The 19,646-nt window shown below is 39.5% G+C and overlaps 1 protein-coding gene across 2 annotated transcripts in view; it reads left to right on the forward strand.

Annotated features, from left to right (window-relative positions):
* The window catches only part of cntln (centlein, centrosomal protein), a 136,651-nt gene extending 127,026 nt beyond the window's left edge, over positions 1-9,625 (forward strand). For both annotated transcript variants that reach the window (XM_015049211.1, XM_015049212.1), the window contains exon 26: positions 9,366-9,625. In XM_015049211.1, coding sequence (XP_014904697.1) covers positions 9,366-9,476 — 111 coding nt within the window. In that variant the 3' untranslated portion in view covers positions 9,477-9,625. The remainder of the gene's footprint in view (positions 1-9,365) is intronic.
* Positions 9,626-19,646: the final 10,021 nt, after the last annotated feature.

Consider the following 19,646-nt stretch of genomic DNA (forward strand, 5'->3'; position numbering starts at 1 on the left):
CAGGATATCTCTGGTTTGCAGCTGTAAGGACAATATGTGCAGATTAAATTCAGATGTCTCTTCTGCATCTCCCTCCTCAGTCGGATCCATCTGCCTGACACGATCGCTTCAATGACTTACAAATTGGGCCGTTGGAAATAATTGAGCTCACCTGTTCAGAGGGAAAGCACAAAAGAGCTGGGATGATCGATCCTTTATGTAAAAAAAGAGAGAAAAAAGAAGTTCTTGTGTGTAATGCCACTATCACACAAAGGTCACTGGAGTGCTGCAACTTTGAGCCTCTGCTTGCCTTCAGGTGTGCCCCAGGCTATGGGATGGTGGTGTCATTTAATTGGCTCATAAAAACACCTTTTTGCTTGCAGCTCCTGTCCTGGTCCTCACACACACACACACACACACACACACACACACACACACAAAGACATGGCAGCAGCGCTACATGAAGGCAGTTGTGATTTGATACACAAATACATTTTGTTTTGTGTATGTCAGAACGTAAGCAACAGGTGTTGCAAACGCGATCAAACGCGTTGATGTTGCTGAGTGTTTGGGTCACTAGGATTACATCAGCCGCATTTCCGTCAGTGTTTATGCGCATTTTAAAGTATTCAGTCAAGTTCAGTCAAGTTTATTTGTATAGAACATTTCAGCAGCAAGGCAGTTCAAAGTGCTTTACATCATAAAAACACAAAAATACAGAGACCCCACACACTCAAGCAGCAAACATTACATTTTGTCAACTGCCATCGTTACTCGTCAAAATGTTGGTCAGTGTTTCACCTATTAAGGTTCAAAAGCAACTCTAACCAGGTGGGTTTCTAGTCTTGATTTAAAGAAACTCGTGTTTTGACTGTTTTTCAGTTTTCTGGAAGTTTTTCCATATTTCATGTGCATAGAAGCTGAGAACAGTATTGTAAAGTCTATTCTCTGAGCTCCAGGGAGCCAGTGGCGTTCTGGATCAGCTGCATCTGTCTGATTCATTTATTTTATTTTTTATTTTTTTACTCAGACCTGTGAAGACACTACTGCAGTAATCAGTGTTTCTCTGGATCTTGCTGGGATATTAATGCTTTAATCCCGGAAGTGTTGTTCAGGTGATAGAATCCCGGCTTTGTAACTGTCTTTGTGTGACAGTTCAGCTCAGAGTTCATCACTACACCCAGATTTCAGGCCTAATTTTTGGTTTCTAGCTGTAATAACTGACTCTAGATCATTCCTCTTTAGGTCCAAAGATGATAGCTTGAGTTTCTTCCACTCGGCTTGCTTCCTGGTTCAGTGCTTCACCTGAAACTCTCTGTCCGCTGCTGGTGCTTTCCTGCCTTGATGTGTGCAGCTCCTCTCTCTGGCTAATTCACCAGTGGTGTATCTGATGACTGGCAGGCCGAACATGTTGATGGCTTAGGTTTTGTTTTCACTGTTCAGCGGCTCCTTCAGGACCTCCCTTACTCTTTTTAGGTACTTTATCATGGCTCACTGTTCTGTGGCCTTTTTATGGTTTCCATCCGCCCCAGGCTTCCCAAGGTATTCATAGCTGTCGTCAACATCAGCAATCTTGCCTCATGTATAAATAGATGTAACACACACACACACACATATACGTGTTGGTGGGTTTGTGTGTCAGTTCGCTGAAAAGATACTGAAATCATACCTAGAGAGAAGAAAAGGTCTCCTCTGCAGGGCCTGTTGAATAGTAATAGATGTGAGTTAACATGGGTTAGCGCTACAGTAGCTAATGTAGCATTGCCAAGGGGGACAGGGTCTCTTGCAAAACAGGGGTTGTGTTGCTTACTGCTGGTTCTAGTGTTAGTTCTGCCAAAGGGGACAAGGGCCCGGCTAAATCAACTGTAGCATAACATTAGTGCCAGTTCGTAACGCTGCCTTAAGCAGCCCAGGGGACTCGGCAGAGCAGCTGCATCAGAGCTTACCTCCAACCATCCTGCAGGGTATCAGTCCCCAGCCAGCATGGCAGTCAGATGAAAGCGGCTCCGAGTCATTCCTGTCCCTTTTGGGGTCAGAGGGGTTCAGCTCTTCTGCTGCAGCCTTGGTCATGTTGGAGGTTTAAACAGGAGAAGAATAAATGATGAAATTCAGTAATAACAGAATACCTGGAAACCAAAGCAGGGCTGGCTGCTAATGTGCTAAATTTAAACGGCTCTGATGCACGAATACGACAACACACAGCAGAAACAGACTCCCTCATCCTGGTGAAAAACAGTTAAAACTGACTTTAGCTGCCACCTCTGAACAATCAATCAGTCATCAAGTTTATTTGTACATCACATTTCAGCAGCAAGGCCATTCAAAGTGCTTTTCATCNCTTCATTAAAAAAGAATAATTGTTAAAAAAAAATAAAAAATCAACGAAACGTGTTAAAATTAATAATCTCAGTAATTATTGTTTGAACAAGGTGTTGCGCAATTCAGTGCGTTTCGGTCCCATTAACAGAAAAAGAAAAAAAAAAAAAAAAGCGATTCAAAGACCGACTGACGAGCAGAGCAGGAGTTTAAATTAGCTACTCAACCACCGCTGTGTTCATGAGAGGCTTATTAATAATCGAGAAATAAATATCAAGCCTGGAAACCTAATATTGTAACAGACTGAATGTTGTGTTTTTAATGTAATCTTTGCTCAGCTTGCGGGGCGCAGGCGGTTGCCACGGCAACGGGTGGCTTAAACAACAAAGAGACAGAGAGTAAAAAGGTAGGAGTGGTTTAGAGTTGATCGTCTGTTCGGGTTGTTTTACCTTTGTTTACCTTTGCTGTGGCTCATCACACCTGCTGTAGTTTCTGAACATTCAATAAACGACAAACTTGGACAAATTACCTCGTTCGTATGTGAGCATATGTCACAACAAACATCAAATAGGACAAATATATTTCATTAAGTTTTAAACAAATGGGTAATTATGTGAAATTAAATTAATTATATCCCGACTTCAGAAGATTTGCCTTTACCTTTACTGGGCTCTTTGGTTCCTCCTATCAGTCTGTAGTTTCTCATACTGAGGTCATCAACCCAAAGTTCAGATCCGCCATGACTGACCGACACCTGCTGGTTTGCAACCAGCTTCTGACTGAGAAACCAGTAACCTTCTCCCAGTGTCAGAATCTCACTGAGGAAGAAACTGCATTAAGTTTCTGTCACTTTATTATTTCTGCTATAACTGATGCATATTTGCATAGAAAATAAGTCAATAGAGTTATTGATAGAGCCCCAGTTTAGAGTTGCAATTTTTATATCTTTGTGTCATGAGGTAGATCTCAGGTGGCTGGTGAGAGAAAAAGTAGATCTTGCTCTCAAAATGTTTGGGCACCCCTGGCATGTCGTTTAGTGTAATTACTGTGTAATTACTGTGTAACAGCAAATAGACAAACACAAATTCTGCTCCTAAAAAATATTCCCATTTGCAATGGATTTGTTTAGGACACCAATCACATAAAGAAGCATAATTTGTATCACAAAGTAGCACACATTACCTGTATTACATTTTAAAATGTTTTGATATTTATTGATGCTCTTATTGAACAAGCACTGGATAAAACAGTAAAATTAACAATAATGACAACGCAGAGGGTTTCGGGGAGACTTAAACAGAATTTATCTTGATACCGATTAATCAAAATTCTTACCATAAAAGTAAATATATCAGGACAAATGATAATACAATAAATGCCCACCACCACGATGCAGGATATCTCTGGTTTGCAGCTGTAAGGACAATATGTGCAGATTAAATTCAGATGTCTCTTCTGCATCTCCCTCCTCAGTCGGATCCATCTGCCTGACACGATCGCTTCAATGACTTACAAATTGGGCCGTTGGAAATAATTGAGCTCACCTGTTCAGAGGGAAAGCACAAAAGAGCTGGGATGATCGATCCTTTATGTAAAAAAAGAGAGAAAAAAGAAGTTCTTGTGTGTAATGCCACTATCACACAAAGGTCACTGGAGTGCTGCAACTTTGAGCCTCTGCTTGCCTTCAGGTGTGCCCCAGGCTATGGGATGGTGGTGTCATTTAATTGGCTCATAAAAACACCTTTTTGCTTGCAGCTCCTGTCCTGGTCCTCACACACACACACACACACACACACACACACACACACACAAAGACATGGCAGCAGCGCTACATGAAGGCAGTTGTGATTTGATACACAAATACATTTTGTTTTGTGTATGTCAGAACGTAAGCAACAGGTGTTGCAAACGCGATCAAACGCGTTGATGTTGCTGAGTGTTTGGGTCACTAGGATTACATCAGCCGCATTTCCGTCAGTGTTTATGCGCATTTTAAAGTATTCAGTCAAGTTCAGTCAAGTTTATTTGTATAGAACATTTCAGCAGCAAGGCAGTTCAAAGTGCTTTACATCATAAAAACACAAAAATACAGAGACCCCACACACTCAAGCAGCAAACATTACATTTTGTCAACTGCCATCGTTACTCGTCAAAATGTTGGTCAGTGTTTCACCTATTAAGGTTCAAAAGCAACTCTAACCAGGTGGGTTTCTAGTCTTGATTTAAAGAAACTCGTGTTTTGACTGTTTTTCAGTTTTCTGGAAGTTTTTCCATATTTCATGTGCATAGAAGCTGAGAACAGTATTGTAAAGTCTATTCTCTGAGCTCCAGGGAGCCAGTGGCGTTCTGGATCAGCTGCATCTGTCTGATTCATTTATTTTATTTTTTATTTTTTTACTCAGACCTGTGAAGACACTACTGCAGTAATCAGTGTTTCTCTGGATCTTGCTGGGATATTAATGCTTTAATCCCGGAAGTGTTGTTCAGGTGATAGAATCCCGGCTTTGTAACTGTCTTTGTGTGACAGTTCAGCTCAGAGTTCATCACTACACCCAGATTTCAGGCCTAATTTTTGGTTTCTAGCTGTAATAACTGACTCTAGATCATTCCTCTTTAGGTCCAAAGATGATAGCTTGAGTTTCTTCCACTCGGCTTGCTTCCTGGTTCAGTGCTTCACCTGAAACTCTCTGTCCGCTGCTGGTGCTTTCCTGCCTTGATGTGTGCAGCTCCTCTCTCTGGCTAATTCACCAGTGGTGTATCTGATGACTGGCAGGCCGAACATGTTGATGGCTTAGGTTTTGTTTTCACTGTTCAGCGGCTCCTTCAGGACCTCCCTTACTCTTTTTAGGTACTTTATCATGGCTCACTGTTCTGTGGCCTTTTTATGGTTTCCATCCGCCCCAGGCTTCCCAAGGTATTCATAGCTGTCGTCAACATCAGCAATCTTGCCTCATGTATAAATAGATGTAACACACACACACATATACGTGTTGGTGGGTTTGTGTGTCAGTTCGCTGAAAAGATACTGAAATCATACCTAGAGAGAAGAAAAGGTCTCCTCTGCAGGGCCTGTTGAATAGTAATAGATGTGAGTTAACATGGGTTAGCGCTACAGTAGCTAATGTAGCATTGCCAAGGGGGACAGGGTCTCTTGCAAAACAGGGGTTGTGTTGCTTACTGCTGGTTCTAGTGTTAGTTCTGCCAAAGGGGACAAGGGCCCGGCTAAATCAACTGTAGCATAACATTAGTGCCAGTTCGTAACGCTGCCTTAAGCAGCCCAGGGGACTCGGCAGAGCAGCTGCATCAGAGCTTACCTCCAACCATCCTGCAGGGTATCAGTCCCCAGCCAGCATGGCAGTCAGATGAAAGCGGCTCCGAGTCATTCCTGTCCCTTTTGGGGTCAGAGGGGTTCAGCTCTTCTGCTGCAGCCTTGGTCATGTTGGAGGTTTAAACAGGAGAAGAATAAATGATGAAATTCAGTAATAACAGAATACCTGGAAACCAAAGCAGGGCTGGCTGCTAATGTGCTAAATTTAAACGGCTCTGATGCACGAATACGACAACACACAGCAGAAACAGACTCCCTCATCCTGGTGAAAAACAGTTAAAACTGACTTTAGCTGCCACCTCTGAACAATCAATCAGTCATCAAGTTTATTTGTACATCACATTTCAGCAGCAAGGCCATTCAAAGTGCTTTTCATCATAAAAATACAAACTAAAGTTAACTAAACTACAATAAAAAGGTGGTTGGTAAAAGGAACTGATCAAATTAATATTTAAAAATTACATCAGACAGACCAAAATATAAAGTTAAAGTGGAAATGTTGGTATTTTAAGGGCCAAAATGACAATAATTCACATAAGTTACAAAAATAACAAAATCAAACAAAATAATTTTTTTTCAAATCAGTTTCTTTCAATAAGAAACTTATGAAAGTTTAACAGAAACTGCAGGCGTGTATCTGGTGAATCTTTGGTTTAAACAAGTTTGGTGGGTAGAAAATCCAGAAATTTTACTCAAGGAAGAGTAGAAATACTTCATCATGAAAAAAGTACATTGTAAAGATAGTCAATTATTTTATTTTTTTCTGTCAGAGGTGACACTTATTAAACACAGACCAAATAACACAGGAAAGACAAGAGAGAGTTAGATTCTGAATACTCGCGAGGAGAACAGACAGAGATGTGCTTTCAGTTACAAATCTCCTGCTGCTCTGTAGCACATTTGCCTGCTCCTCTCTTTTTATTGTCTTTAGGATCCCTGATCACAGAGAGCGCTGTAACTCTGAAGGGAGGAGGAAAACACTTCACACAGTTACAGCGCCAATGGTTATCACTAACTAACAACACAATCTATCTTAACCTATATTCCCCAGTTCCTGACACAGGGTCAAACAGAGCAAGTTGTACATCTTCACACCGATGGATTTACAGCTACCTGAGAGGTCAAAAGCAGGGCGTTCTGTGAAGAGCTGCTGTCACTGCTCTTCATCAGAGAGGCCCTCTGAGAAAGGAAATCAGAGTGATTAGCAATACAAAACATTTCTTAAAGATATGACTAAACAAGTAAGAGTACATAAGGTAAGAACATAATAAAAGTATAACAAATAGTTGATAATAATACAATTTACCTAACATTTTCATTAAAGGTACTCAATCAAGTAAATGTAACCAATTACTCCCATCTCTGAGGACAAGATACTGAAATAACAGCTGTAGGAGATCATATACTGTACAGAAAGGACATTAAAAAGACTCAAAATGACTGAAAATAGAGTTGAATTTCTTTGATATCTGCTTTTTTGGCGTAAATTCACATGCGAAGTTTATCTAGATCATGTTTACCTGTTTGTGTTGTTTACACGTATTCCCTTACTGGGACTTTTAATGATCCGTCTCCCACTTTCCTGTCCCTCTGAGCCTGGTGTTGTGGCTCTGTCTCTATTTTAGTGGGTTTGTTTGCATAGTTAGTGGCTCTAAGTGCAATTAGTTGATTAGGAAACGTGTGCAGCCGACAGAGAGCGCGTCCTCCCTGGAGGACGGCAGAGAAACGAGATGTCTCAGCAGTTACTTCGGCTGTTGACGCTCTCTGAGGAGCAGCGCCGGGTTTTCTTGTGCGAACTCCCTGCTGCACAAACACACACTACGTCCTGGCACAGAAGGCCTCCTGTTTCCTGATGCTGTTACCTTCAGTAAAGACTGTCTGTGAGGGTCTAAACCCAAGTGTTATTATCTGGGGGTCTCACTCTCCAGGCACATCAGAAATGAACCAAGTATAGTTTCAGGTCTCTCAGCTGTATGTTGCTTTGTTTTCTTAGAAACAAAGCAACATACAGTTTATTTTCATTTCGATGGGTCACATCTAAATGAAAATAAGACTTTCATGAATGTTCCCGATTGTAGCAGAATTTATTGATAAAACCCATCAACAGTTAAAATATTAATAAATAGCTGTCTGTATTTGATCAAGACTTTTTGAAATTAAATTGACAGTCCTTCCAGGATTTTATTTTATTATTTTTATTTTTTTTTGCAATCAGAATCAGATGTTGTGGTGCTAAAATGACTCCGCAGTGTAGAAGAAGTAAGAAATACTGCCACCTGCAGGTTGGAGGTCACCACTTAAATCTATTTTTTTGTTTGTTTGTTTGTCTTTGTGAAAATTTGTAATAATCTCACTAGTAATTGTTTCTATAAAATTATGTGTGGATTCCCCGTAAATTTCCGCAAATGCAGAATTACAAAAAAACTGGGGCAACTGATTGATGCAATTTTGCAGCAAACAGATAAAAACTTCTTCAATTGGACAAAATACTATAAACGCAGCAAATACACAAAATCTTACCAAGAACTTTTGTTTAGTTTCTAGTGTAAATATCTTAATACACTTGAAATAAGACAAAATTAACTTAAAAGTAACTTTTCTACAAAATATAGAAACTTGTTTTAAGTCAGTAATTCCTTAATATTAATGAAAAAGTGAAATGATCTCATAGTGGAACTGGTAATTCTTTTAATATTAAAGGGGCAGAATTATATGTTTTCCAAGAATATGGGGCCATTTTATATCGTAATCAAGTAAATATGTTAACTTCAATTATTATAAAAAATTAACTACATCAGATGTGACTTAAAATAAATTTGACTTTGTAATTTAACACCTTGGAATTGGGCTTCTGTCTCTTTAAGGAACTCCTGCTTTGTTTGAAACTCAAAAAGCCGCCTCTATTAACCCTTTAACGACGTTTTTATCAGCGCTGCACTGAAAACCACCTCGTACAATGAACTCGGCAGATGTACACTTCCACCAGGTGTTTGCTAATTGCTGCTGGCTAGTCTGAAGGAGTAGAATGGGGGAGCTGAGCCTCAAAGGCGGGACTAGGTCCATCCAGGCATTTAGCACAGCTGAATGGTTGTCATGGAGATTAAAGGGTTTCTCAAACATGCATGAAAGAACCAAGGCAACACTCCAGGTATGATTTCCATGAGGGAATAACAATATATCATGATTGTAAAGCTCAAAGAATAACTTTTTACGTAATACTTCTCCTTTAAGAAATCATTTACTTGAAACAAGCTCCTATTTCTTGCGGAAAGTTATCTGTAAGTTAGTTTAGGAAAGATAATTCAAGTGTAAGATATTTGCAGTAGAAACTAGATCAAAAATACTTTTTAAGATTTTGTGTTTTTGCAGTGAAAACGGCCACATAAGAAGCTCTGGTGGGCTGGATTTGGCCCCCGGGCCTTGAGTTTGACACCCTGTAGGTCAATGTAAGCATCCTGCAGCCTCCAGCTTCCCTTTTTTCCCTCTGAGTTATTATGTGGAACTGGAAATGAAGGATGAATAACGACTGATGTATGTTCAGGAACTCGCGTTGCCATAAATCAGAGACAGACGCTGTAAAAGGCTGTGAAGTTTGACACGTCCTCTGGATCCATTTGGTTCCTCTGGTTTCACCGAACAGCAAACAGGCCGTCTGAAAAGTTTTTTTTTTTTGTTTTTTTTAAGTGTAGCATTGATGTGTTTTCCTGCTTTTCCTCCTCTAACCTGTTTCTCTCCCCTGCAGATCCCCTCTGCCGGCCAGCTAATGGAGGCTGTGCGCGTGAAGATGAAGGAGAGGAAAGTGCTGACAGAAGAGCTGGCCGCGCTCGCAGCACCAGTCAGCGAAAAACCCTGACTCCTCGGGCTGAGGCTGGGAAAACTGTCATCCTCTCCTCTTTCAGCCCCTCCACCATCCTGACTTTCCTGCCCGGTTCCTGCTCAGCGCTGGCCGGTCTGAGCCAAACGGAGCCACAGCAGCAGAACCAATATTTGTGAAAAAAAAAAGAAAAGAAAAGAAGGAAAGCTGTCAACTCACTCCGGGCCTCCGACTCGCACCCCGACTTTAGTAAATGAGCCCTCGACATCTGTGTTAGCGCTCAGCGCGCTCTGGCTGTCAGGCGGGGCCCCTCGGAGCCAAACTAATTTACGGTGCAGTCCTGAACTCGGGGTGGGGGGAACATGGCAGACGCTTACGCTGATCTTTAACTTACACCTTTATGAACCTTCTGCTTCATTTCCCCTTTATTTTATCTGACTGCTGAAGGCCTGGAGCTGCTGGTGCCAAAAGGACATTTTGAAACTCTGAGATCTGAGTTGATGATGAGCAAAATGCCTTACACTGCAAAACACCAAATCTAACCACGCATTATCAGTCTAGTTCCTAAATATCTTAGTACACTTAAAATAACACAAAACTAACTTTTTCAGCAAAATATGGGAGATTGATTTAAGTCAATAATAATGATGAAAAAGTTCTGGTTCCATTAGCAGATAATCTCACCTGTAAAATGAGAGTGAAATAATCTGCCAGTGGAACTACTGACATTAACCAGGATCCTGTATGTTGCTGAAAAGTTACTAATAAGTTAATTTTACCTAATTTCAAGTGTATTAGAAACTAAATACGTGGTAAGGTTTTGTGTTTTTGCAGTGTAAAATTAATCCTTTATGTTCCAGAAGTGTCACTTCATTTTGAAAATGTCAGAATAATTTTACGAAAATATTTGGAAATATTTCTGTGGGATTATTATCGTAATAAAGCGCTGAGCCGTTTTCTGCTGAAGGCCACCAGATTTTTATTGCTCCAATATTCAGAGATGAGAAATGAGCCCACAGGATCACAGATCCTCCACCCTGCTTAACAATGGATGTAAGTTTCTTTTTCACGTTTATTTTGCCATTGTTTCACACATCAGTTATATTTGACTGAATATCAATGCAGTCAAATATAAAATAAACAGTAAAATTACAAGAATAACGAGAAAGTAATGCCTTTTATAGTTTCTATTTTATTGTTTCTATTTCTTATTTGGTGACCTTGACTGCTTTGAAAGGCGCCATCAAATAAAATGTATTATTATTACATTAAAATATGAGAATAAAGTCATAGTTTTATCAGAATCAAGTCACCATACTGTTGACTTTATTCTCAAAATATCTTGACTTTATTCTTATGTTACGACTTTGTTTTCGTAATTTTATTACTATTTTCTCATAATTTCATCAGATTTTTAGTATGGCCCTAATTCTCCGTCATAGTTTTTAGTCTCGTCTGACTAAATCTATTTTTTTCCAACTTCAACATGTTTATTTCTGTAGTTTTATTTTTGTGATGGTAGGAGAGGAACGGTTTTCTGTTTTCAGTTGTTCTGTGCAGCATTTGTCTTAAAGGTTTATTATCATTACCATCTTCCTCACTGCCTCTGGTGGACAGCTAAATATTAATATAAATTAAAATGTTCTGTTTTTTCCTGTTGGAACCGTTTAGAATACTAAAGTCTTAATATGCGTCTTTTTCCATTGATTTGGTTTTATTATTTCATTAGAATTAAACAGTCATCTATTTCCAGGCTTTTTATGCATTTTTACCAAACGTGTAGAGTCAAATATGTCTGCACTTCTACCGTCTTGAGGAGACGTAACAGCATCTTCATGTATTTTTGAAGGATACTTGCTCTGCTTTCAGATGGCTTTATTCTGTTATTATGCTGAACGTTGTTTTTCTGAGCGTGTTTTGTTGTTTCCAGCCGGTCGGAGTCGCTGCAGGCCTCCTGATTGACAGCGCGGCGCGGCCTGTAACAAGCGCCCCCTGCTGGTGACGTCATTCACAACAACCCGGGCGAGTCGAGTTCACACATGCAGAGCAGGGCTTTGTTAAAGGGGAGCTGCTTCAAATCTCTTTTATCTGCTCCTGTTTCCCTACCTCTCTTATTATTATTCCTTTTGAATATTAAATCCCGACACCGCTCTCCTCTGTCCTTGAGTTGCTTTCCTCCTTCTCCTTTCTTCCACTTTCTCACCTTCTTTTTTTTTTATTTGTTTAAAATCCTGTGTTCAGGAATTAAAAAGAAATAATTCCACTTTTTAATCCCACCCCCACTTCTCTTCCCAAATATATGCTAATGATGTCGTTTTCCTTTATCTTTTTATAATAAAGGATTAGGCCAGGACTGTCTTCAGCTGCAACTCGGGGACCAATTTAGCCGGGATTCAGGAGACACGAGCCCCGGCGGTTAATTACCATTCATTAACATAGTTTGCATCTTTCCTCCTTCTCCAATACCCAGGAGCCGACTATTGTCAATATTTGTCCCATGAAAGAAACTCTTCAGCCTGTTTTCCAGTCCTGTCCTCCGGCGTAACGCGCTCTAATGACAAACATTAATAAGTCGGAGCGATCCGATCTCCGTCTGCGCCGCCGCTCGGTGTAAAATGCGACGTCGACACATTTCGCCATCCGGCCTTGGCTGACACACTCCTGCTTTTCTGTGACACATTCAAGCGCGCGCCCCCTCGCCCGATGCTCCCCTGGGTTTAATTAACCTGGCCTCGCCTCCGACGCTCCCACAGTGAAGACGTTAAAACGCCCTTCGACCCGCCCACAACACACACACACCTACACACACACGCAGCAGGCGACATACATGATTCATCTTTTTTCTGCGTAAGAATGGGATGTCATCTCCACCTCTTCTTCTTGTCTTCCTTCTTTCTTTTCTGGTATAGCTCTCATTAAGGCAGATTTCCTGTGGGAACGACTTTGATCAGCAGCTCCACATGCAAAGTTTTCCCCCTTATTCATTCCAACACAATCAGCTCAGCGTCATTTTATCCCCCCACCGGTTTCATCGTTTCTTTTAAACAACTTTACCTTTTCAGTTGTGGTCAGCTGTTTAACTCACTAACTCTCTCCTCCTTTCATTTTCGGAAATCAGATTTTTTTTTTCACCAGCGCATTGGTCTGTTACAATAAGCAATAAATCAGTTAATTACTCAATAATTTCCATTTTTCATCATTTATTGTTTTTCTTTTTTTCTAGATGACGACAGTCTTCAGTCTGGTGCTTTAGTCTCAATTTTGTTTACAGAGACTTTATAAGTTGTTTCATTTGTTATTTTGAATATTTAAAATGTTTTCCAGTTCCAGTGTTAAATGTTCATTAGAATTTAAAGTTTACTTATCTTTGTTCTTGCACTATATTGGTTGAAAACAATATTGTCGTTTATTGTATTAATTTCAGAGACAATTTATCGGCCAGCAGGATTTGTTTGTACTGCTTGGGTTTGTTTTTTAACGGGGCAGTCTAATGTAAAATCAGCTTCTTTTTAGCTTTATGTTATGTTATAATGTTATTCAACCTGGAGTGTTGTTTTGATTCTTTTATGCATGTTTGAGAAATCCTTTAATCTCCATGGTAACCATTCAGCTGAACAAACGCCTGGTTGGACCAAGCTCCGCCTTCTAGGCACAGCTCCTCCTCTGAGATGTAGTTTCCAAGCAAACGAGCTTCTGCCCCACAGAGCGGTCGTCCCTCACTCAGCTCCTTCAGACTAGCCAGCAAGAATTAGCAAACAGCTGCTGAAACTGCTGAGCTCATTATAGGAGCTGCTCCTCAGAGCAGCGCTGGTAAAACATGTTAAAGGGTTAACAGAGGAGCCATGTTGTGATGACTTCCTGAAGGCAACGTTTCAGAAAGAGCAGGAGCTTTTAAAGAGACAGAGGCCCAATTTCAAGATGTTTTTTAATATATACAGCATTTTTACAACTTCTGTAATTAACATTGTTAATTGTTACGTTATGTGCCTGGAAAATTAAAAAAAAACTACAGGTAGTATTTTAGACATGACATTTGGCCCTAAAAAGTTACAGTTGGCTCACATATAGAAAAAAATACAACAGTGGCAGAACTGTCTGTCTTTCCTGATTAACTTTATGCTGTCAAACAACAATTGTTTAATAATTCTGTAAAAAGTTTGTTCCCAACAGAAAACCAGTTTTTTCGGTTCTCATGTTTCCATCCTTGTTTCCCACTGATGATCAAAATAAAACTGTACATCCAAGAGGCCACACCACCTTTAGACATTTCTCCATTAACATGAAGGATTTCCAAGCAATCTGTCAGCCATGTAATCCCCTCCTGCTTCAGTGTTTGTGACTCAGAAAAGTCTGTTTTAACAATACTGGAACTGCAGCCTGGGATTGATTTATTTGTGCTTTTCTGGCTCTAAAATCTGACGGTGATCCATCGTTTTCACGCGGATTCCTGCAGGGGAATGTTCCAGATGCGATCCCTTTGTCTGGTCGGAGTCCGTGCCACTTGGGTGGGGAGGCAAAGAGAACAACCTAAGATTTGTTTTTCTGCTCCTTGTGAGCAGAGAGTCGCTGCAGGTTTCAGCAGCCAGATGTGGAGCGGATGGAAAGCAGCCGCTGGGGGGATTCCCCTCACTTCCCTGACACAGTTTCGCTCTCCAGCTATTGCTGCCAATACATCGGTGGGCTTTGATTTTTCCAGGCGCAGACACTTGGCACTGCCTTAAACAACAAGGTGCTTGTGACAAACAGCCAAACGTATTTTTGACGAATCTATAATGCAGGATGTTTACTGTTTTCATTGCCTGTCCTCCGAGAGGTGGCTCAGTAACAAAAGACAGAAGCTGTTTTCTCTGCAGATGACGGAAATCTCTCTGTTTTCCATTCTAGCAATATTTATTACCTGACCGGTGGACGTATCTATATATTATGTTCTTTAATATTAGATCAGATGGCACCTCGGAAAGAAAAAAAGGAATTTGACTCTTCAGATGCGCATATGCTGTGTACACAGCCTCATTGATCTTCACTTGAACACGTCCCTCATCCTCTCTGCGCTGCTGCAGACATGAAACAGCAGTAGATTATAGGTGGATGCGGCCCGCCGTGGGAAGCTGGGGCGCACATAAAAAGGCCGGCCTCTCCTGGGAGCCCAGCGCTGTTTTGATGTTGTGTGATAAAGTAGAGGCACAGAGCAAAGAACAGGGGAATCTAACAGTACCACTATATATTCTCTATATATCAGATTCAGGTTTTTCTCCTGCTCAGGAAGTGTCCAAAGTTTGTCTTATGGCAGCTGATTCTCTAAAGCCACACTGGGAGGAAAAAGGGACAACATGAGAATTAATTAAAGGATTTCTGAAGCATCTTTCCTCTGAAGTCACAGGAGTTTTCTCAGATGTTTGTTCTCAAATGAGGTGGAAAATTATGTGCAGTAACTAGTTACATTTACTTTTTTTCTTAAAACTGTACTTTTAGGAGTATTTTTACTTTGTTGCACGTTTTACTTGAGTAATTTTACTGTGAAGTATTTCTGCTCTTAATTGAGTAAAATTTCTGTATTATCTACCCACTGAATGAAAAAACATGTTTTGTTAAAGTTTAATAAGTTTTGAAAGAAACTGATTTGGAAAATTTTATTTCTGAATTAAATTTTTTTGTTACTTATATGAATTATTGTCATTTTCGTCCTTAAAATACCAAAATTTCCACTTAACTTTATATTTTTATCTGTCTGATATAATTTTAAAAATGAAGTCAAAGTCTATTGACTTTTTACAAAACATTTTTTTTTACTTTTATTTGATTCATTTCTTGCACGGCTACTTTATTACTTGAGTAAAAGTATGTCGGAGTAGTGCTACTTTTATTTGAGTATAAGTTTTGGTTTCTCTGCTCACCTCCTTTATTTGTTTCCTTGCTGTAAAATCTACTGGTTTGTTCTCAGTTCAGTCCAGGATTTATTCATCTGGCTCCAGTTCACATACAACACAAACTGGTCCAAACTGTCTAACAAGACATTTTTTCCACTTTTATAAGTTAAAATTTCTTGTTCCACTGTCTGATTATTTCACTTACAACTACAACATTTGTTAACACTATTTTAAGCTGTTTGCATAAGACTGTCAGGAACATAAAGGAGTTTTCATGAATGTTTTTGACTGTTGTCAGTATTAACCGAAGCGTCATGACAACCGTGGTAAACGTTTAGGAAGACGGCTTCCTGTTTTGGACAGTGTTGTCTCAGTCATCTACACATCCCATCAAATAAAATGATGCTGAACATTTTCAACAATATTATTGATGTAAGACAAACTCCCATCATTCTGAAAAGTTACTTCTGAGTTAGTTTTGTCTTTTTTCAAGTGTGTTGAAGGTATTTGCAGTAGAAACTAGACCAAATTGTTTTTTTTTCAGTGTGTAATTTGTCTAAGTATTCAGATCTAGCACCTGCTGAGTTTTCTGCTGTACCGTTTAACAAATAAAGCATTTAAGCCATATCAGTCTTCATTTGTCCTGTCTGCTACATCGCAGGCAGCCATCCATTGTTTTCTGCTTAAGTATGTATAATTCCTCCTCAGTCTGGGGGGCCGAGCCCCTCAAAGCACCTCTCCACCTTGACTAACTTTTCCAAGCGCTCATTAGCAGACTGGCTGAAGTTTGCAGGCTATGAAGCGGGCTGGCAGATTACTCCCCGTAAAGTAGCACACCTCAGGTAATCGCGCTAATGAATTCAACATTCCTTCCTCCATTTCCCCTCACTTACCTTCTCCCTTTCTTCCAGCGTGGCAGGGCGAGGAGCTCAAAGTGCCAAACAACCAGAGTGTTTGTTTGCATAACATTAGAGCTGCATGCTCGCACACACTGGCAGGGGCCCCGGCTGCAGAACTGACTGGAGGCTTCGGCAAACGCAGGTGGAGCAGGCCGGGCATCACTGGGACCAATTAGAGCAGAGCACAGGTATATTAGCATGTTTGAGTGGAGTGGGGATCCGCGGACCTTACGAAACACACACCAACACGTAATCGCAGCCTGCCGTGTGTTAGCCGTGTGTCTCTGGTGCCACAGCGAGCATATGCCTATGGCAAACGACCCCTGGTTTCCTGTCAGGGTGGGGAGCTTTTTTTTCTACCAGATTCTGCAAATATTACAGAAACACATAAACACTCAGAGATGAATGGAAATAAGAGAATATGTGGAAATGCAGCCACCAAATGAAAATCTTCCTAGAAAACATTAAATCTTCACTTTGACAATTAAAAGTCACTTCAGGCAAATACAGTATAATTACTGACATCAAAGTCAGAAACACTTTATTGATCCCACAGAAAGATTAAAGACTTGCACTGAAAAAACGCAAAATCTTACCAAGTAAGTTTGGTCAAGTTTCTACTGCAAAAAGTTCACTAGAAATAAAACTGAATTTTAAGTAACTTTTCAGGAAGTTATAGGAACCTGTTTTCAGTCAATAATTCCTCAATATTGATGAAAAAGTATTTGTTCCACTGGCAGATAATTTCAAAATGAGACATTTTTCCCATCTAGTAACTGAAATAATCAGCCGGTGAGTCTAGCACTTTTTCATCAACACTAAGGAATTACATTGACTTAAATAAGCTCATATTTCCTGCTAAATGTTAACTGGCAAGATTTTGTGTTTTTACTGTTTGTGCACAATCAAACAGCAGCTACAGTCAAATAATCTCTCATTCATTTGGCTCAGACACAGAGAGAAAAAATGACCCCGGCAGCTAATTATCTTGGGTAAAACCTGCAGGATTAACCCTTCATGAGCTGGTATTGATTTACTAGCGATCTGCAGATAAAAACATGACGCCTTCTGGAGCTTCGACAGTCCGGCTGTTGGCTCTGCTGCCGTCGTTTTGGTTTTTCGTCCCTGATCACAAGAACCCAGTTGCTTCATCATCCTTAAATCCAACGGTTTGTTTAAGAAAAAGTGATTTGCTGTACAAAGTTATGAATTTTTCATATTGATTGATTTGTGTTTTATGCTTAATGTTTTTAGTTTTGGACATTAAAAGATGATGAATTTTTCCATTTGAGAAACAGTAGAAAATAAATCTGGCAAAGGAGCAAAGAGACGAATCATCTTCAGTTAATTTCTATTTATGAAGGAGTTTCCTTTTATTTAGGTGTAATAAAAGTTCATCATCTGTATGTCAAACTGTTGGGGATTTAATTTTTATTTTTTTATTGAATTAAATTGGGACAAATTCAAACTTTAGGCCTAAATAATAGAGGTGGGCGGATCAATCTAAAATATCGAGAAGTTATCGGTATCAGATCAATACTGGCATGAGATCAAAACTTTAAACTTCTTTCTGAAAATTGTATTTTATTTTTGTATTGAAGTTTGTAAACTCAACTATAAAAAGATTTAGCTTTGATTTTATTTTATTTAGAAAACAAGACAAATAATTTTTAGTTTTTCTATTTTTTCATCCTGTAAATATGTTTTTAAAGTTTATCTAAATTCTGTCCTGGATTTTATCAAAAATAATTCAAACCACAAATATGCCAAAAGTTTAGAAGTTTGATTATATTTCATACCACAATTACTAACTATCAAATTTAAACTTATTGTTTGGTTTTCTGCAGAAGAAGAAAACATTGGTTTTAATAATTATTCCTGTGAAAATGGTCAAACAAATGGCTGGAAATTAATCCAAAGTTATCGGAAAAACTTTGGAGGAACTTTGGATAAAGCTCACTTTTAGAAAGTCAGGCTTCCAGGAAGGAAAGTGCATTTTAGAAAACTAACTCTGGCTCTCAGCGCAGAGCTGCTTTAGTTTGAATTGATCAAAAACGCTCGTCTGTCAGATGTCTGAAGCAGGAAATGTGGGAAATAAAAAGGCAGACCTCCCAATCACCACTTCATCTGTCAAACATGAGTCAGGTGTTTCCACCGGAGGAACCGGCACAAAGTCATCTATTGATTATTTTATCACTGACAGAAGAAACATTCTGTCTGTTCTGAATCCTCCAAATTTATCAAAACTCCATGGATGACAGCTTTGGTTCAGCTTGGATCCTCCAGCGACTCCGTCAAGCATCACCGCACTGCAACCCAAAAGGTCACGGCTGGAGTGGCAGCAGGACGGGCCCGGACCGGCACCGCCAACCGTGTTAAAAGGCTTCAGAATCACCTGAAGGTTCCGCTTCAGCTCAGAGTTATGAGGCAACGTCACGATTTGTTGCTGGAAACCCCAGAAGGTTGTCGGGATAAATATTTAACACGGCGTTGTGCCTGAAGGTGAGCAGCAGGTTCGGATCAAGCAACACGATTATTTCTGCTGAATGCAGAACCGAGACAGAACCCAATCAGAACCGATCTTCTTCAAAAGAAACAGAAATGGTGTCAAACGTTTGTGCAGCTATGATTTTAAAGGGGTAGAATTATGTAAACGTAACTTTTTTTTTTTTTTAGCTCTAAATCATGTCATAATGTTATTTACTCATGAAAAACAAACTTGGAGTGTTGCTTTGATTCTTTCATGCATGTTTGAGAAATCCTTTAATCTCCATGGCAACCATTCAGCTGAGCACAACACCTGGATGGACTTAGCTCCGCCTTCAAGGCGCAGCTCCTCCTCAGATATCGTTAGAGATGATTTCATGAAGGTGGAGCTTCAGAAGGAGCAGGAGCTTCTTAAAGAGACGGAGGCCCAATTTCAAGTCTGATTTCTTTTAACTCATTTATTTTTATTATGTGTTTTCCAGGCATTTTGTGCATAATGCATAATGTACATAATGCTGCCCCTTTAAGGGTATAAATAAATGTTCCCAGAGATCATTAAAGATCATCCTGCCCCAGTACATTTACAAAATCAAACTAATTTATTATCAATCAACTGTGCAACAAAAAATTTGCTGCACAACATAATTATAGCATAACTAATTTATATAAATTTTGCTGAAATTTATATAAAAACTGTTTCTAAGCAGACTTCAGTGTGAAGTTTAATGAAATAATTTAATGGATGAAATTTTGTTCATCCAATTTGAACAAAAAATTTAGTTCTTCAGACTTAAATTACTCTGACGTGAAGGGTGAAAATATTACAGAAATTTGTGCTCATTCAACTAATTTTGTAAAAATATTTGGTTTAAATTACAATATTAAGCTAAAACAACTCATAATTAATGATTGAGTAGGCATTCAGAAAAAAATGTTAAATCATCTTGATGAACTTT

This window comes from Poecilia latipinna, unplaced genomic scaffold, assembly GCF_001443285.1.
Source record: "Poecilia latipinna isolate Pla-1442-1.1 unplaced genomic scaffold, P_latipinna-1.0 Scaffold934, whole genome shotgun sequence".
Lineage (NCBI taxonomy): Eukaryota > Metazoa > Chordata > Actinopteri > Cyprinodontiformes > Poeciliidae > Poecilia > Poecilia latipinna.